Here is a 25,849-nt window from a genome sequence, read left to right on the forward strand (position 1 = left end):
TCAGGGCCCCAGCCTATTGCAAGGCCCCGGGGCCGGGGTAGCGCTCGGAGAGACGGGCACTGAGGCGCGCAGCGATACGGCGCTGTAGGGGCCGGGTCGAAATCACGGCATGGGCGGGGGCGGGAGCGTCCGCCCGCAAAGCCCCGCCCCAGCGCGGGAGGTGGCGGCGGAGGCGGAGGCGGAGGGAGACCGGCCCCGCCCCGCCCTGGGCAGAGTCAGCGTGGTGACCCCGGAAGGGCTGCCCCCCGGCCCTGCTCCCTGGGCGCGGCAGCCGTGCGGGTGACCCCGGAAGTAGTTCTCCGGTGGGGGGGCGGGGCGGGGCGCCGGGAGCGGAAGTGCCGCAGCGGCCGTAAGGAGGGGCCCCGGGTTCGGCTGCTGACTCCTGCGGCGGCGGCGGCTCCTCTCTGGCTCCGCGCACCATGGGCACCCGCGACGACGAGTACGACTATCTCTTCAAAGGTAGGCGGGCCGGCCGCCAGCCCCGCCCCGGCCCCGCGGGGGGGGGGGCTCTGCCCTCGGGGAGGGGTCACCTCTCCGGGGCGGGGGTGGGAGGGGAGTGGAATCGCCTCCCAGGCACTGCAACCCTCAGCGCCGTCCGCAGCAGGGACAGCTCGTCCCGGAGCCCCTGCCCCGCGATAGAGGGGCCCCTACGGAGCATCTCTTGGGGCACGTCCCCCATTCTGGGCCAGCCTCTCCTCCCCCAAGTGCGGGGGGGGAGAGCAGAGGGAGGAGCAGCCCCCCCTCCCTTTCTGGGCCAGCCCTGTGAACGTGCAAGATGCTCCCTGGGATGCTCCAGTCCCTGGGCCAGGGCCCTGAATTGAAAGGCCCACGGGGAAATCGGACTCCTCTCCAATATCTTCTGACCTAGCCTTACCCGCGTCGTGGACTGGGACAAGGTGTCTCTTGGTGGGACTGGCTGGTGTGCCCCCGCCTCTGACGTTGGCTGAGAGGATGCCCTGAAGTGTATTCCGGAGGTTGCTTCACTATAAAAACTAGTTCGTAAGCCACTTCCGTCATCCTCCCAGGGCAACCTCCTTTGATTTCTCTCTGGGGGGTTGAGTAAACCCCAAGATTGGTTTTCTTTTGTGGGACTGAGGAAATGGTTTGTAGAGATGCTTATTCTTGGTTTGATAGGGTAACCAGTAATTTAACATTTATATTTCAGTTTCTAATGATAATCAAACTATAAGATGGAGACCTGCCATTTAAAGCTATCTGTTTTGGAGGGAGCCTTATTATTGCTCAAAGAAGGCCGAGTGATGATCACCAAAGAGAAAACTCCAGAAACCCTTTCAGATTTTCTGCCCTTGTAGAGTGTTGGTTTAAAATATGGAGGTGTGAGTATTGATATACTAGCCTTGGAGTGGTTGGCTGTAGCTTTCGACAAGCCTACTCTAAAATGACCAACTAAATCTTGGGGCAGTTTTAATGTGAAACAGCCATCGTGGGCTGTGATCTTTGTGCAGTGCTGCTGCTCTGCTCCTGAACTAAGAGAGCAGTCAATAATGTGCTGAATAAAATAACTAGTGGTTATGCAGAGGGAGAGTAGAAGTCACTTCCTATTACAGTTTACAAGTTAAACGCTATTCAGGTAGAACTGTGCTTTTTCAAGGGTTGACATCGGCTCATAAGCACAATTTTATGCAGTAGTAAATATTGCATTACTTGCCTCATACTGTGTTGGAGTTCTGCTCCAGGGATTACTGTAACCATTATCTCACTCCCACTGATCTCACTTCCTGTCTTGTCACTTCATAAAGCTCCCGGAAGATTAAGGCAGAAATTCCTTGTTTTCCAAGGCCTAAGCAGATTTTTCTCATTTTGGTTCAACTGAGTTTTGTTAAAGATGCATCAGAATGTACAAAATGGTCTATTTACCATTTATCTTTCTGCCAAATGAAACAGCAGTTGGAAATCTTCACAAGTAAGACATGCTGCAAAAGCACAGTGAAATGGTGACATTGAGTATTTACTAACTTTAAATCAAACACTTAAATTGCCTATTTTGAAAATATTTCAGATGTAACCACATGCTGTAATGCTATAGTGGAAATCTGCATGTACTGAACACTGGATTGAAAATATTAGTTTGTACCTTGTAATAGCAAAGGAGCTCTGAAATGTTCCTGTCATAGTACTTAAGGATGAACCTCAAAAGAGAGAATGTAAAGGTTTTCTCTCCCTATATTTAATTGTGCAATAACTTAAGTAAACTTTTCTGTATGTTCTTCCATTTGGAAAGCAGCTTTTTACCGTACTTTTCCCTAAATACAACCATATGTCAGGGTAAATGTATATTACAATTAAAACCAAGTCAGGGAATCTGGTTACAACAGCAATTGTTACCTGGCAAGTTACAATCCATTTCCCTTTTTGCACTGTAGAAAAGCCATCCTGGTGGTCATTAAAGTACATCCAATGCTCTTGTCTTGGTTACACTACTGTTTACACTGAATTATTAAACCACCATCTTAAATCACAAACACTCCAAAAATTGTATAAATTGGAGATATTAAAGGATAAGTCTTTTGTATGGAAAAATGCAAAATTAGTTTAAATTTATATAAACTGATTACTTCTCTAATCCAAATGTTACACATTTATCTCCAGAAGAAGGAAATGCAAGAAAAAAAAAGTGAGCATAAGGGAGGTCTTATGGATGAGGAGATTGAACTCAATCTTCAACCTACCTTAAAGTGGGTGATATCTTCTATTCCTGCTCTCTATCTCCTCCCACCCCCACCCAGTGGATTAAACACTCCTCCTCCCCTGTTTGTATAGGACCTACAATGTTTGTTCTGCAGAATCGGAGGCTGACACCTTATCACCAAATCTGAGTTGATAATGCTGGTGCTTAGGGTATGGGCCAACTTACACTACAGTGACAATTAGTCAGAGGAGCTGTTGCAATTTAGCTGTCTCCTGACTCTGTTGTTCAAGGCTTTAGCATGGTTCAGTGGGACTTACAAAAATTGGGTTGTCATTTCTGGCTGTCCCACTCCAGTGTGTTGCCCTTCAGGTTCCTATCTTTGGACTGCCTGAAAGACACCAATGGCCAGAGTACTCGGAGGCTGCACTGCAGAAAGCAGATTACTTAAGTTTTTTTTACTCTTATTTTGCGGGGGGCAGGGAGGGAATCATTGTAACAACCACTGCCCTCTTATGACCCTATTTAGGATTAGATCTGAATTTATCAATATAAAATGTATACCCATGTTGTAGAACCAGCCTGTTATCTAAGCAGCAGATCACTCCTTAGAGTAGACAGGAAAGGTAGACATAGTGTTGCCCACTGTGAATTTATGTATTGGATATGTTTCAGAGTAACAGCCGTGTTAGTCTGTATTCGCAAAAAGAAAAGGAGTACTTGTGGCACCTTAGAGACTAACCAATTTATTTGAGCATGAGCTTTCGTGAGCTACAGCTCATGCTCAAATAAATTGGTTAGTCTCTAAGGTGCCACAAGTACTCCTTGTATTGGATATGTTATAGGAATCTTAAGATGACTTTGCTGTACATTGTCAGTTACACCTTCTGGGAAACTCTTCCATGCTCATCCTGATCTTTCAGTTCTGTAAAAGAATCTTTTGTAGGTACTATTCCAACCAAAATGATGGTTCTGTATTTATGGAAATAAAAGTTGTCCAACTGGCTGGATGTTTCGTTGAGCTATAGCTCAGTGAGCCAGCAAACTCACTTCCCCATTTCTGAATTTGGGCCTGACTGCACTGACAATCAGCTGACTATTAGATATGCTTGACAGGAGGAGTTGTTGCATCTTGCTTATTTTTCTCCAACTTGATTACTAAATCAAAGAAGCTCTGCTAAAGCTGCACAAACCTGTTGGTCTGGGTTTCAGACCTTGCATTACTGTCTCATACTTGCTCTGTTTATGGAAAAACCGGTCACTTGAAAGCCACTGCTATTGGGAATGGTAGTAAACCCTATTTGGGCCTCTTTCTCCATTACAAGTGAAGGCATTTTCTTGTGATGTAGCAAGTCTCATTGCTGATGAATGTAGAGAACAAGATTTGTATTTATTCATTTGTATTATAGTAGTACCTAGAGGCTCCAGCTGAGTTGTGTATTACAAATACACAGAACAGACTGTCCCTTACCCCAAAATGCTTATGGTGTTAGTATAAGATGAGACAATAGGTGGATAATCTTGTGCCCTCCCCCTTTGTTTAACAGTGAGGGGATAACCATAATGTGTTATCACTGCTTAACAACTGCCTAGCCATTGTAGAGAGGTTTTGATCATCACAGCATAAGTGGGTTTTAAGGAGAGAGATGAAGCAGAGTGTAGTAACTTTGCAGACTCTTGTAGAGTTCCTCACATGTATAAGGGATATAAAGACATAATAAAATATAGGAAAGGTTTGTTATTAGCTACGGCTCTCTGTGGTGGGAACAAAAGCATAAATATTAAATCCAGGTGTTTTCAGAAGTAACCCTTCAATACCTGTAAATGTGTCCTAAACTTTATGATGATGCGCTTAGCTGTTGTATTCCACCCCATAGGTGGCTGTATTTCATTAATGGGTGAAATGACACTTTCAAAGGGCTTTTTGGATCCTTTTAGTAAGGGGCTATACAGAAATGAATCTTTATCAGTGATACATTAGACAATGCAAATTTGTAGTTATGGGTTCATCATTAATGTTTAAACTGGAGTCGGAGAATATAATTTCACTAGCTAGTTGAAACACTCTAGAAAATAGTTGCTTTTAAGCTTTAAGGCAAAGGTTAAACATGGGAACAAAAGCTGTACAGCTTTTGTCATTGGCTTTTCATCTTAATAGTTTGGTTTTCATGCAGCCTACAGTGCTGAATTTATATTCATGTTTTAGACTTGTACAGCACTCAATCTAGAGAATATAATACAAAAAATCAAACTACTAAAGGAATTTCATTTTGTTTACCAAAATTCTGGAAATGCCATGGCAGTAGCAATAGTAAAACTACTAACATTTAGCCAAATTGTTGGTGTTGTAAAGTGTTGTACAAGTGCTTAGTATCATGCTAACACTAATTGCATGAGCTAAACATAAATCGGATAAGGACTCCCTTTTAGGAGGATGGCCAACTATTAGAAATTGGAATCTCTTTGATTTTTTTGATTTTCTAGATCGTGGACATACAACCAAAGCTAGCATCACATGTTTAAAGGACCGTGTCAAGGGTTTTAAGCCTGGTTTGATTTCTTTAATTGCCACTCACAAGAAAGCAGTCTCCTAAACTGTAAATAGATTTAGGCTATCAACAGTTCAGTTGCTATTACAGTTGACTCTAGTATGATTTAACAAAAGTATAATATTTTCCCCATTGCACAGTGGTTAACTATAAATATATCCAAAGATCTGTTCGCTCGGATGCTGTTTTCACAGAGATTTGGTCATGCTGAGGATGAAAACAGCCATATTTTTTACCTTCATTCACCAATTAGAAGAAAATAACCTGGCAGGGGAGAGTGAACTCACAAATGAGAAATAATGTTTTGCAATCAGATAAGCTGATTAAAAAGGAAGTGTCCCAATTGAAAACTGGGAAAACACTTGCCAAGGCGCCTTTTAAAAATACTGTATTCAGTTTCAGTTTGCTAGCAAAGAGTAATGAGCTGTACTGTTCGGTAAGAAAGTGGCTCTTGGGAAGCTGGGTTATGGAAGCACTCTGGGCCTCATTCTGCTGCTGTGAGGGCTGTGTCTGATACAGATGCCCAGCCTTAATGCTCTATACAAGCCTGAGTCTTTGTCTTGTAGCCTTTTTTTTTAAACCTTTTCTCCCGTCTGCTCTCTCTACCTTGATACTTCTCAGATCCCTATTGCCATATGCAGATATAGACTGCTCCAAAGTAGGGGACTTACTGTCTTACATCCTAGATCAGTGACTGCTAATGCCTATTGTGTGGCAAATTTAGGCCTTGAAACAAATGCCATAAAACCCATTGGAAACCCCAGAGTTGCATACATAATTACATTCCAGCCCTAATGGTTAGAGACATTTGAATTACACTTTGGTCATCATAGTTTCTCTCTCTCACTTCAGTTTTAACCAGAATTTTAGTAGCTGTTCTAACTTTTGGAGCTAGAAACACACTGCACAATCTGAAAGCAGGGGATTAAGCTTCTGAATGATTTAAAATCTTAATTTTTAAGAATTCACGAGAATATTGGATGGTATCAAAATGCCAAAATTGAAGTGGGTATGTGGGGAGGGAAGAAGAGGCTAAGTGTTACCAAACTTAGTTTTCAATATCTGTGTGTTAGCTATGAACAGCTTCTTAATAGTTTTTAAAAGAAGAATAATCTTGCCTTGGCTTTGCCTCTGTCAGGCTTAGAGCTGAGTCTTATCTGCTGGTGTTGTGTGAAGTTCCCCTGCCATGTACAAGAGGAGCTACAATGGCCCAATTAAGTGGAGAAAATACAGAGGTGGGGGAAGAGAATCTGAGGGCTGGTCTACGCTGGCAACATTCAAGTGCTGCCGTGGCAGTGCTTTAATGCGGCTTGTATAGTCGTGGCAGAGAGCTCTCCCAGTGCTCTAAAAAACCCACCTCCATGAGGGGCGCAGCTACCCGGGCTGAAATTTGCTGCGCTCAGGGGGGTGTTTTTTCACACCCCTGAGCTTCAAGAAAGTTGCAGCACTGTAAAGTGCCAGTGTGGACAAGCCCTTGATATTTTCTTCACTTCATTGGATCACTGTAGCTCCTTTTGAAATTGGCATGGTAAATGTTCTCTGTTAGCAACAGCGTGGGACTCAGGCTAGTTGAGAGAGAACCCTGGCAAGTTTTGTGGAATGACTGAAGTTTTTCATGTTTAATACTCAGGAAAAATAGCAAATATTGGTGATGGTGGGAGTAGGGATAGCTAAGCTAGCTGATATCCATGCTACAGAGTCATACTGCACAACCTGCTGGAGATAGGGAACTTGGGGAAAGCAGAAATTTACCTAAACAAGAAAACTCTTCAATCCCTAGCATAACAACTGGATACTAGGTATTGATGATTATACGAGATATAACTTGGTTAAAAGGGGTTTGAAGGGTTCCCCCTCCCAATAACTTCTACAAGTATGCAATTTCTGTGATTGTAAAGCTATTTAAAAATTTGGCCTAACCTTGCCAAAATAGATTAATAAATTCCAAGGCCAGAAGGGACCATTGTGATCATTTAGTCTGACCTCCTGTGTAACAAAGGCCATAGAACGTCCCCAAAATAATTTCTAGAGCAAATCCTCTAGGCAAAAAATAATCTAATCTGGATTTTAGAATGGTCAGTGATGGAAACTCCACCATGACCCTTAGTAAAGTGTTCCACTGGTTCATTACTTTTACCATTAAAAATTTACACCTTATTTCCAATCTGAATTTGTCTAGCTTCAACTTCCAGTCACTGGATCCTGTTATACCTTTCTCTGCTAGATTAAGTATGTGTTACCCATGTTGGTACTTAGACAAATACTTAACCTTGTTAAGATAAATATATTGAGCTCTGATTCTCAACATGCCTTAGTTTCTAATCTTTTAATCATTCTCATGGCTATTCTCTGACACCTCTCCAGTTTATAACATCCTTCTCAAATTGTGGGGACTGGAACTGGATGCAGTATTCCAGCAGCAGTCGCACCAGTGCCAAATGCAGAGGTGAAGACCTCTCTACAGGTACTTGAGATTCCCATGCTTATGCATCTAAAGATTGCATTAGTCCTGTTGGTTAGTGAGCTTTGCCAACAAAACGAAAACCCTATGGTAAATTGTCAGGTGACACGGATACACTTAATACTCCAGAGGGAATTCTGTGCAGCAAAAAAAAAAAAATTCTGCACACATTTTAAAATTCTGCAAATTTTATTTGTCAAACAAATGAGGCTTCAGCATGGCAGTGGGGAGCACAGGCCACTGGCTGCACAGGGGTGGGAGATCAACCTGCATTCCCTCTCCCCCAGGGCATGGACTTGGCAGTGAGGTTGCACCTGACCCAGAGACAGCGCAATGACTGGACCTGCCTCAGAAACACCCCAGGGCCCTCCCCCTCCCTGTCAAGCACACTGGGTGTGGGCAGGCAGGCTCAGCCTGGCAGGATCTGGGTGTGGGAGGGCTTAGTGGGGGGAGGGGGAGAATCCAGGTGTGGGGTGAGGAGGTTCTGTGTGGGACAATCTGGGTGTGGGCAGCTCAGTGGGGATCTGGATGCACAGGGGCTTGTTGGGAGGTGCAGGTGGTTAGAGCTCAGCGAGGGTGAGGGGTCTGGGTGTTGGGGGAGTGTGGCTTGGTGGGGGTCTGGGTGCAGCTGGTTGGGGCTCAGTGGGGTGGGACTCTGGGTGCAGGGGGCTCGTTAGGGTGGTCCAGGTGCATAGAAATGGGGCTTGTCAGGGTGGGGGTTTGAGTGTGGGGGGCTCAATGGGGAGTGGTCTGGGTGCAGAGGTGGGGGTCTGAATGCAGTGGGGTGGGGCTTGCTGGAGGATCTGGGTGGACAGACCCCCCATATAGTGACCCCCCCCCCTGCAGTTAAGGAGCAATGGGGCAAGAAGTGTGTGTGTGGGGGGGGGCTAGCCCTGTGTAGCTCTCGGGAGAGCCAGGTGTGGGTGTATGTGCGGGTGGCTCAGTGGAGGAGTTCTGGGTGCATGGAGTGAGATTCGGCTGGGGGTCTGGATGCATTGGGGGGAGGGGTCTGACCTGGCACCGGTGAGGGCATCTCCAGCTTCCCCATAGTGATTTACCTCTCAGCTGGCTGCTCTGGGAACCTGCAACCACTCGCCCACGCTGCTGTGGAGGGGCATGTGACCACTCTTGTGGCTTCCCTTTGCTTCTTGCTCAGCAAGACATTTTTCTGCAGGGAAGCAAAGAAATCTGCAAATTCTGCACGTGCGCAGTGGAGCAGAAATCCCCCAGGAGTAAATTAAATAGACTTGTCCCTTGCACCTGGGTTGTCACAGTCCTGCATCTCCTATGTTAGCAAAATCAGCTATGGGAGGACAACTGAAATTTGACAATATTGAACTGTCATTCTTGAATAAAAGCCAGATTCTGTCTGTATCAAATGTGGATGTGTCAAGCCTAATAAACTATCAGCTATCTAAACAAATGGTTAACCGAGACTTTGTGCTGTGTACAACTTCTGCAGCATGGCTAGCTTCTTGCAGAGTCAGCTGGCAGAGGAAGCCAGAAAGCGGTTTTAATGAAGTACTCCCTCTAAGGCCATTCTTGATGCTAATGTGTGTGTTGCTTTTTGTGGCAAGGGGGGGAGTTCAGAAGGTGCGTCACTAATGCAATGGCCTTTATAATAAAGGAAAATTCCTTAGTGTTTTTTTTTAATTAATTTTTTTAAATCGGGCACAGAAGACACTGTCCACTGTGTCTGAAACTGGGAAGGCTGCTGCATTAAGCTGCAGCAGTTCTCTGCAGACTTAGAACTCAGTCTGGGCTTGGTTTTTAATACTTGAGCTGTGTTTAATTACACCATTCCACTCTTCTTAGACCTTGGCCGAGTGTGACTATTTCAGAAGGCATCCTCAACATACCTGTGCTGGAATACTAAATGCTAAATCTGAGGTGCTATGAGCAAATATTGCAGACTTTTAAAAACAAATGTTGGCCAGCAAAATCATTTGCCATGCAGTTGTGGGCTCTCCTTTGCTGTTGCTGGTGTTGACTCACTCCCAGGGTATCTGCCTTCCTCTCTAGGCCCGCCCTTGTCCTGTTTATGTTCCCTGTTATCAGTGCAGTGTTTTATCACTGTCAGGGCATAGGATCATCCTACTGGGCCACTGTTGCTGTGAATTGAAGGAGTGGCATGGCTAGGGTTTGAATGTGTCCCCTCCACTCTGTTGTGAGCCCTTAGGTTATACCCAAGCCTACCTATATCCCTGTTATACCCAAGCCTATATCACCGTCTCCAGGAATTGGATTTTGGACCTTCTGTCAGTCTCCTTCTGCAAATGTAACCATAGCTGGTGTGAAGTTGTGCTGTAGCCCTAAGGGGCCGGGTTCCTGTGTCTGGATGAGCTGGATTTAATCAGCAGGCAAAATGGTGGTGGCTCTAATATCTTTCTGCTCTACTCATTCTGGAGCTGGGCAAAGGCCAAAACTACCCTGGTGTGATGGACAGCTCTAAATTACACTGGCTAAAGCAGCACCCTAAAGCAAATGCTGCCAGCAGAGGGTTGCTGAATGTGTTGGGCTGTGGCTTTGCTTGTATCCTACCAGACCCAAGAAGGTGACAAAGGTGACTGTTGGGTTTTTTGCATCCCAGAGATTCCCCTGATGTTAGGAGTCCCTGACTTTCCCCTTGGGGAAGCTTGTGGTCCCCTGCCAAAAGACACAAAGGAGATCTAGTTGAGGGCCAGGCTCTGACCCACAGGACTCTTGTTACAGAAACACAACTGATAAACTCCAGCTGACCTTACTCCAAGGATCACCTTGATGTGAAATTCAAGTTGTTGGCCCTTGAGAGGTGCTCAGATATGGCTCATTACCATAATAAGTAGCTAGGTAACTATGGAGTATTTTACTACTCTGGGAGATTAAGATTTGAATTAAATAATGGTAAAAAGAGCCTCTTCAAATGGTGGTGGTTTTGATATCTCCACTTGCTTGGAAGTGTGGAGGATATTTGAGCAGTTAAATTAAGACAGCTGGCTTGGCTTTGCTGCCTTCTTTTTCCCACATCTCACCATGAAAAGTAAATGTTTCTGTGAATAAAGCTAATTATAAAAATTGCTCAGTATACGTGCAGGTGGTGTGCAGTTCTGACGACTCTTGTCTTGTCTTCAGTTGTACTTATCGGAGACTCCGGTGTGGGCAAGAGTAACCTCCTTTCTCGCTTCACGCGCAATGAGTTTAACTTGGAAAGCAAAAGCACGATTGGAGTGGAATTCGCAACCAGGAGCATTCAAGTCGATGGCAAGACAATAAAGGCTCAGATATGGGACACAGCAGGACAGGAACGGTACCGAGCTATAACCTCAGCGTAAGTGATAAGCAGAGTGTGTATTTTTACGAGAACTAGTGTTTGGTTCCACTTTTCTCCTGAATCAGAGAGAACTCTGAATCCTTTGTGCCATAATGAATGCTGGAAAACATTTCCCTGTAAAGTGGTGAAGCCTGAGAATGGTAAAGGCATGGTATTGTGTGTGTGCAAACTCACTGAACTCTAATGTCCTTGACATCTGTGTGGTATGATTGGTTTCAGCAGATCGAGGGACGTGATCGTTCCCCTCTATTCGACATTGGTGAGGCCTCATCTGGAGTACTGTGTCCAGTTTTGGGCCCCACACTACAAGAAGGATGTGGATAAATTGGAGAGAGTCCAGCGAAGGGCAACAAAAATGATTAGGGGACTGGAACACATGAGTTATGAGGAGAGGCTGAGGGAGCTGGGATTGTTTAGCCTGCAGAAGAGAAGAATGAGGGGGGATTTGATAGCTGCTTTCAACTACCTGAAAGGGGGTTCCAAAGAGGATGGCTCTAGACTGTTCTCAATGGTAGCAGATGACAGAACGAGGAGTAATGGTCTCAAGTTGCAGTGGGGGAGGTTTAGATTGGATATTAGGAAAAACTTTTTCACTAAGAGGGTGGTGAAACACTGGAATGCGTTATCTAGGGAGGTGGTAGAATCTCCTTCCTTAGAGGTTTTTAAGGTCAGGCTTGACAAAGCCCTGGCTGGGATGATTTAACTGGGAATTGGTCCTGCTTTGAGTAGGGGGTTGGACTAGATGACCTTCTGGGGTCCCTTCCAACCCTGATATTCTATGATTCTATGATTAAAAATGGTCTTCAGTGTTTTATATTTGATTAATTTGGCCCCCTTCAGAAGCACAGTGTATGGGACTGTTTAGGGCCTGTTAGACCTCAAACAATTTTAATATTGGTGGGAGGAAATGGGACATTTGGGATCTTATAAAGTACATCAGATGTCCCTAATATATGGATGGAATTCTGGAGTAACAGTCTTAAACCAAACCAAACCCCAGGTTCTTTAGTCAGTTCCTGACCAAGTCATCATACTTGTCTGCTTCTCTGTCCAGCTGCAAGTGGCAATATTACTTGCCCACTGTGTAGGGCTGGATTAACTCTCCTGTGGTGCCAGGGCTACTAGATTTTTGTGGGGCACCTGGGGCTTTGGAGTAGGGGAGTGGGCTCAGGCAGGGGATTAGGGCGTGGGGTGCAGGCTCTGGTCAGGTGGCGCTTACCTTGGGTGGCTCCTGGTTGGTGGTGCAGCAGGGCTAAGGCAGAATCTCTGCCTCCCCTGGCTCAGTGCTCTTCTGCTCCCTGAGGTGGCTGGCGTGTCCAGCCCCTAGGCAGAGGGGCCAGGCTGCTCTGCAAGGTGCATGCTGCCTGTGCCTGCAGGCCGCCCCTGCAGCTCCCCTTGGCTGGGGTACCCAGCCAAGGGGAGCTGCAGAGCCAGTGCTGGGAGCAGGGGCAGTGTGCAGATTCCCTGAACGCCCCTCGCCTAGGGGCTGCAAGGGCACATCGATGAGCTGGCGCTTGCAACTCCAGGCCCAGGGGGCGCTGAGGCTCAGGGGACAGATTAAAAGAAGCAGTGGGCTGCATAGGGCCTGCGGGGCTCCCCCCTTAGCTGCAGCCCCTAAAGCCCCTGCATTAATCCAGCCCTGCCACTGTGTAAAGAGCTTGGAGATGCAGCTAACTACAAACTATTTATAACCCCTTTTAAATTTTTTGCTCTGAGGTTTTATCATAAAAGCAGAAACCCTTATGCTTTAGTGGACACTACTAGTCCCCATGCAGCGGCCTTAGCTAATTGGAATAACTGTCTGGCTTAAAGCACAAGGTAAATGAGAACAAAATGAAACTGTCTGCTTATTTTAAGAATGGATTGTCAGACAGCACAGCAAGTCGGATTTGATTCACCTTCTGTTACGACACAGAGGAACACTGTTTGTTTGAATCATGTTGTTCGTTGCTGATTCAAGAATACATGTCTGCCCCCAGGTACTACCGTGGGGCTGTTGGGGCTTTGTTGGTTTATGACATTGCCAAGCACCTTACCTATGAAAACGTGGAGCGATGGTTGAAAGAATTGAGAGACCACGCTGACAGTAACATCGTCATTATGTTGGTGGGTAATAAGAGTGATTTGCGTCACCTTCGCGCAGTCCCTACAGATGAGGCCAGAGCTTTTGCAGGTTAGTGGATTAAATATAGTTTGTTGATGGTAACCCCTCTCTGGGGATTTGAGTTCTTTGCAGCCAAATACAGACAGGCTTTTAAAGAACAAAGGATTGAGTTGTTACTTGCCCTCTCAGCCCACTGTTAACACACCTCCCCGTAGACATCAGTGCTTTTCTTTCAGCAAGCGGCCTAATGGCACTAATATCGATGCTATTCCTTGGATCAGCCGGAGGCATTTGTGCAGTGACAATATCCATTTAAACCCAGATGCAGCATCTTATGTGTTCCTGAGTTCCAACACTCAGGGATGCTAAGACCCTAAGTCTCTTGTGTAGTAGCACTGCTGATCCCTCCAACCAGCCTTTATTTTGGCAGCAGCACGTGACCAGCTGGGGGAGGCTAGCCCCTAGCCCCACCCCTTCTGCCCAAGGCCCTGCCCCTTCCACACCTTCCCCCTCGGAGTCTGGGGGGGGGGGGCACTGTGGCTGCTGGCCCCACCCCAGGCTAGCATCCCTAGCCCTGAAGCACCAGGAGGGCAGGTGGTCCTGCCCCAGCACCAGAAGGGTAGGTGCTGCTGAGCAGGAAGCAGGATGGGGGAGGGGCCGCACCTGGCTGTTTGGGGGACGCACAGCCTCCCCCAGCCTGATACCCAGTGCCCATGTTTCATTTGATTTACAACTGTAGACAGCAGTGAAGAAGGCAAATATAAAGACATGGACTGTTCAACTTGTTTTTGAACACACCCAGCAGGTACCAAACTCAACTGGTAAGGCCTTTTTAATCAAATGAGAGCTTTGTCTCTCAGACTCGTTGACTTTAAGGCCAGAAGGGACCATTGTAATCAGCTCAGTCCTGTGCAATTAAATTCTGGGGTCACCTGCCTGGGTCAGTCATTGCCATCTTCATAAACAACAAGTTTCAGGCCAAGTTTCTTTTGTAGTGGAACATGGCTTTGGGTTCCCTGCATTAATAATTTATGCAGGTGCTTGCACACAGCTGGTGGCCAAGTGAGGATGTTTGCCTGGAAGTAGAGGACACTCAAACTGCATTTTGGACTCAAAATCCCTGAGGATCATTCCCCTCTGACATAGTCTTATTCCATTAAGTCAGTTTCAAAGGGGCAGCTTTGAGATGCTTCCAGGCGGGTTTCCCCCTTTCATGTAACACTTAACATCCAAACATGAGGTTGAGAGAATGGAAGAAGCAACATGGAAGTCAATCTTAAAACAACTAAAACCGACTCCTTGTCCCTCCCCTCGCTCTGAGTGATCACTCATTGCCTGAGGAGACTCGCATCTTAGTGCTCTGGTGATGTTGAAGTGAGGTGCCATAATGTCTGGGGGGGGGGGGGGGGGAAGGGGTTGTTAAAGTTTGGGTACCAAGCTCTCCTTTACATGACACTGGAACAACACCCTAATCTTACCCCTTCAGAAGCAGCACTGCCTTGTTCAAGAAGTCACCTCATAGTGTTGCTGTGGCGGGGCAGAGAAATGGGACTAGATGAGGAGTAATCCTGGAAGCTCCCCCACTGTGTGGACGTGCTATAAAGCAGTGTGTGTCAACCTTTCCAGACTACTCTACCCCTTTCAAGAGTCTGATTTGTCATATACCCCCAACTTTCACCTCACTTCAACTTACAAAAATCAGACATAAAAAGACAAAAGTGTCATAATTCACAGTTACTGAAAAGTGCTGACTTTATTTTTTACCATATAATTATAATAGTCAATTGGAATATAAATATTGTACTTATATTTCAGTGTATAGTATAGAGCAATAGGAACAAATCATTGTCTCTGAAATGTTAGTTTGTACTGACTTCGCTAGTGCTTTTTATGTAGCGTGTTGTAAAGCTAGGCAAATACCTCCATGAGTTGATGTGCCCCTTGGAAGACCTCTAAGTACCCTTAGCGGTGCACACACCCCTGCTTGAGAGCCACTGCTATAAAGTCTCACTAGCACATATTGCGGTGATAAGCCTCTGGGGTAGACTGGTGCCTAAAACATGCAGCATGTGAGTGTGTTGTTACTGGCACTGGGCATTTATGGCAGGTGGCCATCCTAGCCTCCCCTCATGGTATGGGGAGGCCTTCCAGGCATGGTTCCCTCAACTAACTTCTGGAGTTCAGAAATAAACCACCCTCATCCAGAGTCTTTAAACAATAATCTCCCTACTTTTAGGGTCTAATTTATTTAGTTTAATTGGCCTACCCCTAAAGAGAGCTTCCCTTTAGGTGCAGGGATCCCCCAGCCTCCTCCTTGGCACAGGAGCCCAAAGCCCAACAAGGAGGGCTGTGCTTATTAATTCAGGACAGCTGTGGCCTCTAACCAGCTCCTCCCCAGCTGGCCCTTCTTACCTGAGTGCTTTTCTCCCTGGGTTTGGAGAGCTTCCTGGGCAGTAACCTTCTTCTGGTGGTGTCTCCCTGCTTTCAGAGAAGAGGCAGAATATATACAGCCCTCTTTCCCAGAGCTGGTCCTGGTTGGTTGGAAGAGCAGAGAGCCTTGCCCCTCCCTCTTTACAAGGCTCCGGGCCCTGGACCCTTAAAGGAACAGTAGCACACATTTCCCCAAACACAAAGTATTCTCCCTGTGACCACTTCCTCTCTCCCCATAGCTGCCTCTGCCCTTTTCTTAATCCCTTGAGTACCTCAGAACCCCCCAAACCTCTCAGCAGGGTCATGCTACAGAACAAGGCTTGACTGACCCCCTAGACGCTATTGCCCTTAAGGGGACAGACTACCCCTGTTACAGCACTGTTCTCCTTACACCCTTTAGAAGAGAGAACATTTGTTTTCATAACTACACTTATATTGATACACAAGGTTTTCAACACGAACGCCAATAAATCTGGTCTTTGGCACAGGAGGGCTGCTTGATGGGAATCACTTGTGCGATGCCTGCACTGTAATTTACGATCTCTCTCTCTGCCCACACAGAAAAGAACGGCTTATCATTTATTGAGACATCTGCTTTAGACTCTACGAATGTGGAAGCTGCTTTCCAGACTATTCTGACAGGTGAGCCTCATAGTGCTTTGTGCGGTCTGTGTGTGCTGTTCAGGGGAGGAACTGCAGATTGCGTGCATCTTTGCCATTTGAACATGCAATTTTTCCTAGATTTAGAGACCGCAGGCCAGATTCTTTAGCCTGCTGATTACAGCACTAGCCTAGGACTTGGGAGACCCAGGTTTAATTTGCTGCTCTGTCACAGACATCCTGTGTGATCTTAGGCAAGTCACTTAACCCCTCTATGCCACAGCTCCCCATCTGTAAAAATTGGAGAGAGCAGCACTACCCTACCTCACCTGAGGGTTGTGAGGATAAAGATTGTGTTGGATGTTATGGTGCTGGGGCCATGCAGGTACATTAGATGTTCTCCACTCTGCACAAGCAGTACATAGTGGCTGGAAACTGGCCACATCCATGTGAGGGTAATTCCCAGCAGGCATGGCACAGCACCAGCATGGCCAGCTTGACTCCCACTTCCTGCAGCATGCTGAGTTCTGACAGCTCTCCCTAGTTGATTGCCCCTTGCGGGCTATAGTCAGCCAGTGCAGATTAGAACAGCCCAGAGGGCCTCTAAACTGCTATAACCGACACAAGACCAGGTCTGGAGTAGAACCAACCACAGCATCAGGGAGCTGCAACCAGCCCCTCTGTGGTGCCCCTGTAACTATACTCAGCAATGAGTCTAGCCCATACACCTTTGCATCTGTCCTGTGCCTGCCCGGCTGACCTGTCCTGGTAGGAGTGCTGTCCTGCTTCTAAAATATACCTGTCTCTCTCTTGTTCAGCATCCACCCACCCTCCATCCTTGTGGTAGGAGGCACTAGGCTATGTTCAAATGTGGCGTTATCTGGAAAATGCCCATGTATAGGCCAGAGAATTTAATACTTTGTGTCTTTAAAATGCGCTGAAGAGGACCATACTGCCAGCAGCTATATTAGAATGTGAAAATATTAGAGGAGAGAATTTGCACACAATCATTCAATATTCATGAATTACCTTGGAGATCACTTTGAGGCAGGACAATTACTTATTGCAATTGATCTTGTCTGAGCTTACATCTGTTGTACATACAATGAAGCAGTCCTTGCTGATTACTAGGTAGTTTGCATGTTTTTTCAAGAACAGACAGGTATTGGTTAACAAACAAGGGAAGTACCCAAAGTGTCAGGATTTTTTAAAGAATGCTACACATTTGAGACAGATTCTCTTCTTCATGAATTTCCTGTTTAATAGAACTTAATTATTACTGCAATTGAAATTACATTTTTAACGTTTCTTGGAGGCTCTTGAAATGCTTTTTTAAACCCCAGATCCCTCAGCATCCCTGTACATAAGTGTACCCATTTTACAGACAGGTGAACAGAGGCCCAAGGAGGTTAATTGACTTGCCCAGGTCCATGTAGAGCTGGGGGCAGAGCTGGGAGTAGCATGCAGTCCTGATTCCCAGTTTCTCCTCTAACCACCATTTGTGGCTCTTTTTTTAAAAAAACAAAACAAAACAAAAAAAACTTCCAATCAGTCATTGGTGGTTGCTAAGAATACTAAAATTAAGGCTGAAAGAATAAATTCCATAAAACTGGAAAACACAAGGAACATTATCAGCCTGTATATCTATTGATGCTATCTCTGGATGTGGGGCAGGGGAGTGGTTGACATGTAATAGGTAGACAGCATTAGACAGGTGCTAGCAAGCTTGTTGTATTCCTGTCTTCTCCATCCACTTCCATTTCAGGCAGTCCGCAAGGTTCAGTCTGAGACATGCCCATTTTGCACAAGTGTCTTGGTGGAGGGCAGTTAGAAAGACTGCTTCTCTTGAGTCCCAGCAACCAAATACCCTCACCATCTCCCAGAGTCATGTACGTTGATCACATGGTGAAATGTACATGAATGTCAGAATGTGCACAGTGTGTGTTTATGGATGTGTTCTACACTTCAAACTGAATAGCTTCTCTTCAGCTACACTGCCCGCCCCATCTTGACTGTTGGGAGAGGTAAGGACCCTTGGTACAGGTGTTAGTATTTAGCTTTAGTTCGGCTCTGGCAGTGTAAAGGAAACGGAAATCTGGAAATCCAGCAGATAGAATGTGCTGTATAGGTTGGTTTCTTCCAAAGCTGTCAAATTATGTATAACTCATCAGCAAATTGCCCCTAGTTTATTGCTGCACCATACTGTTCCATAATGGCATTTGCTGAGGCTGAAAGTTTGTTTGCACCAGGCTGCAGTCTGATCTACATACAGCTGGGTGACAGTCAGACTAATGCCATAGGGAAGCAATTTACCTCTTGGGGAATAGCTAGATGAATGAAGGCTGTTTTCAAAGCAGCCTGTACTACCTTGTCTTACATGCCCTTATCAGCATCTTTTATTCCAGAAGTTGTTTTTGATTATAATTAGTGGAAGTTCTATTTCCGTGCTTAATTTTCCTTTATGAGGTGCATTTTGTAATTGGAGAATAAGTGAATCAAATCCGGCCCTCACTGGCTTCGGGAAGGTTTGGTTGCTGCTCAACAAATGTAGATGTTCCCTGCGTGTTGGTGACAGTGTATTAGATAAAAAATTGTTGGGCATGCAGATGGTGTTCATGTTCGGGGGAGTTGGATCATGTTTAAGGAAACGCTTCTCCTGATTAGAGAGCATGTGGCTTGTTCTAGTTGAGCTCCTGGGTCAGGGAGATAAAATGAAGTAAATATATTAGCAGCAGGTTGCCTCCAGCCACACTTCAACTGGCATGTGAAGGATGAATGTTCTCCCAGTAAACTTCTTGAAAACACTTGTCATAGCTGGCTCTTTCTACCCAAAACCTACTAATGATTATGGGGGGTTACTTCAAGTGTGTGCAATTCAAATTGGTTGGTGCTACCCAACCCCTGCTTGTTCTGCACAGTTTACTCTTGGTAAAGGGTTATGGCCCTGACACCTGTACGAATAGGGTCGTCTGAGGGTGAAGCACTTCTTATTCTTCTACAAAGCAAATCCGATCAGAGCCATAATAAACTGAAAACCTGACAGGCTAATAACCGATGTGACACACAGAAGGAGAGACTCTGAATGCTCCGTCACGTCCCCCAGTGTTAGCAGTGTTGGAACTGCGCTGCAAACTGGCTGCGACTGCTGTTTCCACATCTAGTCGCTTATGCAACCTTGCACAGAGCCGGTCTGACATGGTGTTTGAAAGCACTGGCAGCTAGCCTGCAGTAGGGCTCCCAACAGTGCTAACTGCACTCCAGCTGAGCTGGTGTGTGTTCTAGCTAGAGCCATTTCTCTGGAATGCGTAAGACCAGCGAGGCCAACTTCAGGGTTCTCCAGCACCCGATAAGAACAGTGCAATTCACTACACTTTTTTATTAAAAGCAGCTTTAAATGTTCGTGGGTATGGGAAGGATGATTCCCCTGCTGTTATGGCAGCTTACACATGTGCCCGTACTCCACCCCGATTGTAGGTGGAGGGGGGCAGAATGCCCTTCCTCAGTCTTGTTGCTCATGATGGGGTGTAGATGGAGTAGCAGCTCATACCTAGTGAGCGCCCAGCTTGGTGCAGGGTTCAGCTGCTCAGGAGGACAGGTTTTGGACTGTTACCAAATCAGGCAGTGTCTGTCCTTCTGCAGCCAAAGCAGATGATCCAAATGGCATTGTAAACAAGGCAACATTTAGACCTCGAGGGCCTGATTCCCATGGGCACTGCTGCACACTGCTCTGGCAATGCACGGGGGCCTTACAGTGAGTATTTGTTGTAACTACAGCCACTGTAAAATCTTCTGCATGGCCAGAGCAGTGTACAGGGGCCTGAGTGTAAGTGGGAATCTGGTCTCAAGTGTGTGCCATGCTGTCTCCTCCTTCCCCCTCACCAGCCTCTGTCTTGCTACTCTGCCCTTCCTTCTCACCTAGTGATTTGTAATGCTACTTCTGTGGGGGGGTTCCTGCCAATGACAAACAATCTGGGGATTTTCCTGTTAAAGAGCTTGGTGCTTCTAAGAATGAGGGCAACACAGCCGTGGCCTAAGCAGGCCCTGTGCAAGGTTCCTCCTAGAGCAATGTCACTTGCCCAGCCCTGTTGTGGTAAAAGGCCTCTTCTGAGCAGAGATTGCTGATTACAATGAGCACTTCATAGGGACTGGGATTTTGTTGCTGAATGGATTGTAAAGTATTAATCTCTCTACATATCTTCACTAGCGTGCAATCCTTAGGGACTTGCCAGTTGTATAGCATAGGCCTTCATATGGTGGTGATCTTCGTGCAGTCCTCAGAGCCTCTGCTGCTGATGCCACAAGATAATACCGTGCGGAGGGCAGGCTGTAGCTATCACATGTCGGACCAGGGTAAATTTGAGCACCCAAAGGAGGAATCAACAGTGCATCAGTCTGTGAACTGCCATCCAATTCTTGGGTAGTGGTGGTGAGAGAGCTTGAAGCCTATAGGATACGGGGACATGAAAACAGAAGGCTCTCTTTTGTAAACTGCAAATCTTTGCTCGCAGCTGTGGAACAGGATGGGTGTGATGTCTAATGTTTCAGGGCTGTTGGTACTAATGCACTGGAGTGTGCGCTCAGGAATGCTTCTTCATGAAAGTACTGTTTTCAAGATTGGTGGCTGCAGAGGTTATCCACTGCTGAAGTGCTGCTGGTGAGTTATAACTATAAAGGCAACAGCATTCACTTGTTTTTAAATAGTAATAGGCCAGATTCTGCCCTTAGACATGCACAGGAAACTCTGACATCAGTAGGAGCAGTGCAATGGTAAAAGTTGGCCGGAAGATCTTGGTGCCTGAGGAGCTCTGATTCCACCCCACCCCACTCAGCAGTACTTCAGGGTGAAATGCCCTGTTGCATGATGAGCTGCATGTGCTATCTAAAGAAGAATTTGTGTTCCATGGGCGGTGATATGGTGTGTGTGGGTTTTTGGCTTGTAGAGCAGACTTTGTACGATGCATAAACTCAGTGTGGGCCTTTAGAATTGCTATCTCCGCAATCCTGGGGACTTAAGTGCTGGAGACCCGTTGGAGAAACGTGTATTTCATTGAAGTTCACCCCATCTCCAACCTGAATTTGCTCCTATGCACAAGAGACCATTAATGCTATTTCAGGCTGCTTTGGAAAGACATGACTGAAAACTTTAGTAATTCTGAAACCAGAAACCCTCTTCCTTTCGGTGTGGCAACTGTTGGGTTTGCTTATATCAGCAATTCACTTGTGTAGCCAACTGTGTCAAACTGAGATGATCCTAACAGGTTCTTCCTCTTGTATTTAATGAGATGTGGGATGTCAGTTCTGAATACCTAACTTGCTGCTCTTCTCTGAACGAATGTGCCACTGGCAGATATTGGTATTTTCTTTGTATTATCAACAAGCCGTGTGCACTGGGCACGTGTGATTTTGTCCGTTTGCCCTGCTAGTCAGCATTCAGATGGCTGTATGCACTTGTGCTGTCTGTCCTGCAGGAGAACTTCAGGTCTGACTTGCCTCTTCGGTCCTTTGGTGACTGCATTTGCTGGGGTTTAACTTTGTTCACAACTTGTTCAAAAAAGCCCTTTCCTTGCACCTTTATCCCAGCCCCACTTTCTGGAAGCTCTTTTTCCAGCACACTTCCTATTAGCTACAGAAGCGGACACAGAGCTCTGTGTATTCAGCCCTTAGCAGCAAATGTTAGACTTATCTGTGCACGTTTGCTCAATTTGCTTGTGTTGAAATGTCCGGCTGTTCACTTTTAAGTAGTTTGTTGCTCACATTCTTAACAAATGCTACTCTCTAGTGGAAGAAATATTTCTTGGTTTGGGGGTTAAATAAGGTGCCAGTCAGGCAATTGTTATCGTACCAATAACTAACTGAGACCCTCCAAAAGAACTCGGATCACAGCTTTCTGTGCAGCGAGGGATATTTGCTGAGCTATGCTTTTTCCTCATTCTGCCCCAGAAGAAAGAGTAAAGTGCAAATGTCTCATACTCCAGCTGTCTGAACTCATATGGAACTCTTACAGCAGCACGGAGTACTGTGTAGTGTGGGGCAGCAAATGGCTAAGTGGAGAAGTTCAATTATTCCCCCTCCTCACCCCCCACCCGAACAGTTCCCCTAGCTGTAGCAGAGTGTGAGACAGTACCAACTGGCATACTTCACTCTAGGGTAGCTTTGGACTAAGCTCAAAAAACTTTTCCGCTTACCTAAGAAAAGCTTGAAAGAGGTCTGTAGTTTTGAATGAGAATTTGCATGAGATTCTCTCATTTACTCCTCCATTTTGAGGCAAGTTTCCTTGCTAAAGCCAGCTGTCTGCCCATGGTTACACTCTACTTTCTTTCTTTCTCTTTGAGCATTTGAGATGCACTCATGATAGCTGCAAAAATGCTTAATGCCCATGGTCTGCTTTGCACTCATTACAGGCCATATTGAGGTGAGGTGAGGCGTCAAATCCAAGTGTGTGCTGCACCTTCGAGGCACTAGGAGTGGCACAAGAAGTTGAGCCGAGCTTTCCATTTCAAGCTTTATTTTTTCAGTCTGGAGTCCAAATTTTGCCATAGATTTAAAGTCAGATCTTTGCTGTTCAGACATGGAGTACTTTCTGTAACTCTCCCCAGGTTGAGTGTCATGGATCTAAACAGAAACAAGGTCTGTCCCATAGTCTAGACACCTCTACAGAATTTTTTTAAAATCTAAGAATGCGTCTCCACCAGCAAATACATCAGACATAAGATAGGCCTGAGGGTCTTTTGGAGCAGAGGAGCAACTGCCCCTCTGAGCCCTCTCCAAAAGGTGGGAACATAGCTGCCAACCAGCTCCATTCATCCATGTTAGCATCTACAGATGTATTCACAGCCTTACGCTCATCAGGAGCAAAAGCTGTCTACAGCTCTTAAAAACTAGCATGGGCGTTTTAGTCTCCCATACCCTAAATCTCTTGCTAGCAAGTTCTGGCTACAGAATAGCTCTCTTCAAGGGAAGGAACAATAAAAGCAAAGGTGTAGAGAACTAGAAATAGTCTTGTAAAAAGCAAATGATCTGCCTTGGTCACAAGATACTGGAAATGTGATGGTACAGATTAACTGATCGTGAAAATATCTGTATGATGTTACCCACACAGCTGTACTTCTCATTTTGTTATGAGGTATTGGCAAACTTTGCTGGTTTATATATGAAGTCCAGAAGATGCTAAACTTGAGTAACTTATTGGTGTTGCTGTGATTGAAAATATGTATATAGTAACTGGTTTCTGTTCTTGTTTTCCAGAGATCTATCGTATTGTTTCTCAAAAGCAAATGTCAGACAGACGTGAAAATGATATGTCTCCAAGCAACAATGTGGTTCCCATCCATGTCCCACCAACCACTGAAAACAAACCAAAGATGCAGTGCTGTCAGAATATATAATTGTTTCTTCTTTCCTAAAAGGCTGTGTATATTCCCCAGGTCCAAGATTTAAATATATTTGTAATTCTTGTGGTTAAGTCTTTGTGTTCAATTACTTCCTCTTATTATTCCTTCTGATCTTTTTCATGTCTTAACACTTTGATTTTAGTGTTAAAATCATTATTGCTTCCATATGGCTGCAGCATTTTCATAACTCTGACTCACCAGTCTTGGTTTAATAAATTGTTTGAAATTCTAATAGATTACTTTCCAACTTGATGACCACTAGTTGGGTTACTAGAATGTCATTTTGTAATCAAGCTCAGAAATGTTAATTCTAACCTTCCCAAAACATTACTGTCAATGTTAATGAACATCTCTGGGCTATTTAAACTAGATCATCTTTCCTAACTCCAGCTGTTATATCTAGCATCCAAAAATTGCTTATGAATCACCCATTGCTCTTAAATGCAATTTTACAGTAAAGCTAAATGTTTTGGTTACATCTTGAGGTGGTCAAGGTATGTGGATTTTTATTACTAAATATTAGGGCAAAAACGATTCTTGTTTTGCATCTAAGCTGGAGACTTCACTATGTGCAATGGTGCTCTTGAGTTCTAATTGTGCAAATGAGGTCATCATGGTAGGAGGCTGAAATGGGAGATACTAGTGGGAGCTCATTCAAGGTGCCTCTTGTGAAATAAGACAAAGCAACATGAGCTAAGTAACGGATTCACTTTTCTCTCTTAATATTGGGACTTGCATCACTTTGTGTTGCCCAGGAACTGGACTCCATGGTGCTGGCAGTATCAGAGGATGAGAAAGTTCTTCCTTTCCACAATGAGTAGAAACTTGAGGGATATTGTATCATGTATCCATAGTTTATTTATATTTGCAAATGCTTAATGCTGGGGTCACCAACTTCCATGATGTCTAAAGAATTTATAAAGGACCCCTGCAACAGTGGCTCCACTCCATTGGAAGCATTGGTTAGTATAATCTGGAATAGTTTCCTTATTGAAAGTGTGTGTGGCTAATAGACTGATTTCAGTACAAGTCAGTCAGCAGTTGACATAAACTGTTGAGGGATGATAAGGTTGTGAATTGTGCCTTCTGTCACTACACTTTCGAAAGTACTGCAGAATACTCTCTCATCTCCAAACTGTCCACTAAATGGCTTGAGTGATTGGCACTTAAACTCCTACAGTATTTAAAAAGCTATGAAAAACTGTTGGAGCAGGGTGGGTGGGAGGAGAGACATTCCTCAGACACTGATACAATCAACCTAGAACATCGGTGTGTGGGCATGCACAAATTGCTGCATTGATTAGCCAACCTTTCGGTCTTGCGGTGCTCATGATGTGTAAGGCACACAGAAGGCATTGCTGTAGTCAGTCTTTTTTTAATCCATTTCTCCTATTTGTGTATCTGTTCTGAAGATGCTATTGGATCTGTTTGTAAATTACTTTGTATTTTATGCACGTTCTGTAACTTTTTTTTTTAAAGATTGATTTAAAATAGTCATTCATGATAATAAAGAATTACAGGGGACAATTCCATATAGCGTCATGGGCACTTTTTTGGGAACTGGAGTTCATCTTGGCAAAACGAGGGGTCTTTCAGGGTACATGTTATGTATGCAATTACAGATGTGCATGGTCATGGAAGAATTTCCAAAGGTACAACTGAAGTACACCTAAAGCAACTGAAAACGGAAGGGACAATGCTGCTCAATTAGTCTCTCACCTGCACATGTTGAAGTGTTTTGAATCCAGGCCTGCAGTTGTCTGTTTTAGTGACACACACATTCACCATATACATTTTTTTGTGCCCTCAACTGCACTCTGTGCCTTGTCCAATGGTTCCATCATTTTCACTTGTAAACAGCTTCTGCAAGCTTTCTTTCAAATAATGGTCATGTAGCCAAGAAAACTAGCAGGAGTATTGGAGATCAAATGCAACGCCCTGCCAGCTCTTTCTTCAATTCTTTCAGTTCCTTCCAGCCAAAGTTAATCTTGGTGCACTAGAAGTGGGTAAGGTGTTACCTTCGCCAGTGTTAGGGACAGTGAGCGCTGTTCTAAGCAGCCTCATGCCTGGTCAGTACAGAGGGGAGACTTGTAAGGAAAACAGTGTGGAAGGCAGTACTCCTGGTGATCCAACAGGTGGCATTCATCCTTCTGAGTCACCACTGAGCTAGTGCCTGGTAGGGTTTCTGATAAGAAATTACAGGGAAGCCCCTGCCAATGGTTGTGACCACTAGAGTAGTCTCCTAGTATTTCGTACAAGACTTGGTAAAGGACATAGACAATGACCTTCTCACATGGCTGTAGCACGAACTGCAAACACTGGAAGCCTTTTCACTTTCCCCCTCAAACTTTTGTTGT

The 25,849-nt window shown here is 45.3% G+C and overlaps 1 protein-coding gene across 1 annotated transcript; it reads left to right on the forward strand.

Moving 5' to 3' along the window:
- The first annotated feature begins 313 nt into the window (after positions 1 to 313).
- On the forward strand, positions 314 to 25,024 carry RAB11A (RAB11A, member RAS oncogene family). Its single transcript, XM_084641773.1, has 5 exons — positions 314 to 459; positions 10,769 to 10,964; positions 12,947 to 13,140; positions 16,063 to 16,143; positions 23,347 to 25,024. Exons 1-5 carry the CDS (start codon positions 420 to 422, stop codon positions 23,484 to 23,486), a joined length of 651 nt encoding a protein of 216 aa, XP_084497899.1. The 5' UTR covers positions 314 to 419; the 3' UTR covers positions 23,487 to 25,024.
- Positions 25,025 to 25,849: the final 825 nt, after the last annotated feature.

This window comes from Lepidochelys olivacea (assembly GCF_965140295.1).
Source record: "Lepidochelys olivacea isolate rLepOli2 genome assembly, chromosome: 10".
Classification (NCBI taxonomy): domain Eukaryota; kingdom Metazoa; phylum Chordata; order Testudines; family Cheloniidae; genus Lepidochelys; species Lepidochelys olivacea.

Coding starts and splice junctions, on each gene's coding strand:
- RAB11A (XM_084641773.1), top strand. CDS start 420: ATGGGCACCCGCGACGACGAGTACGACTATCTCTTCAAAG. Junction 10,965..12,946: donor TACCGAGCTATAACCTCAGC/GTAAGTGATAAG, acceptor GTCTGCCCCCAG/GTACTACCGTGGGGCTGTTG. Junction 16,144..23,346: donor TTTCCAGACTATTCTGACAG/GTGAGCCTCATA, acceptor CTTGTTTTCCAG/AGATCTATCGTATTGTTTCT.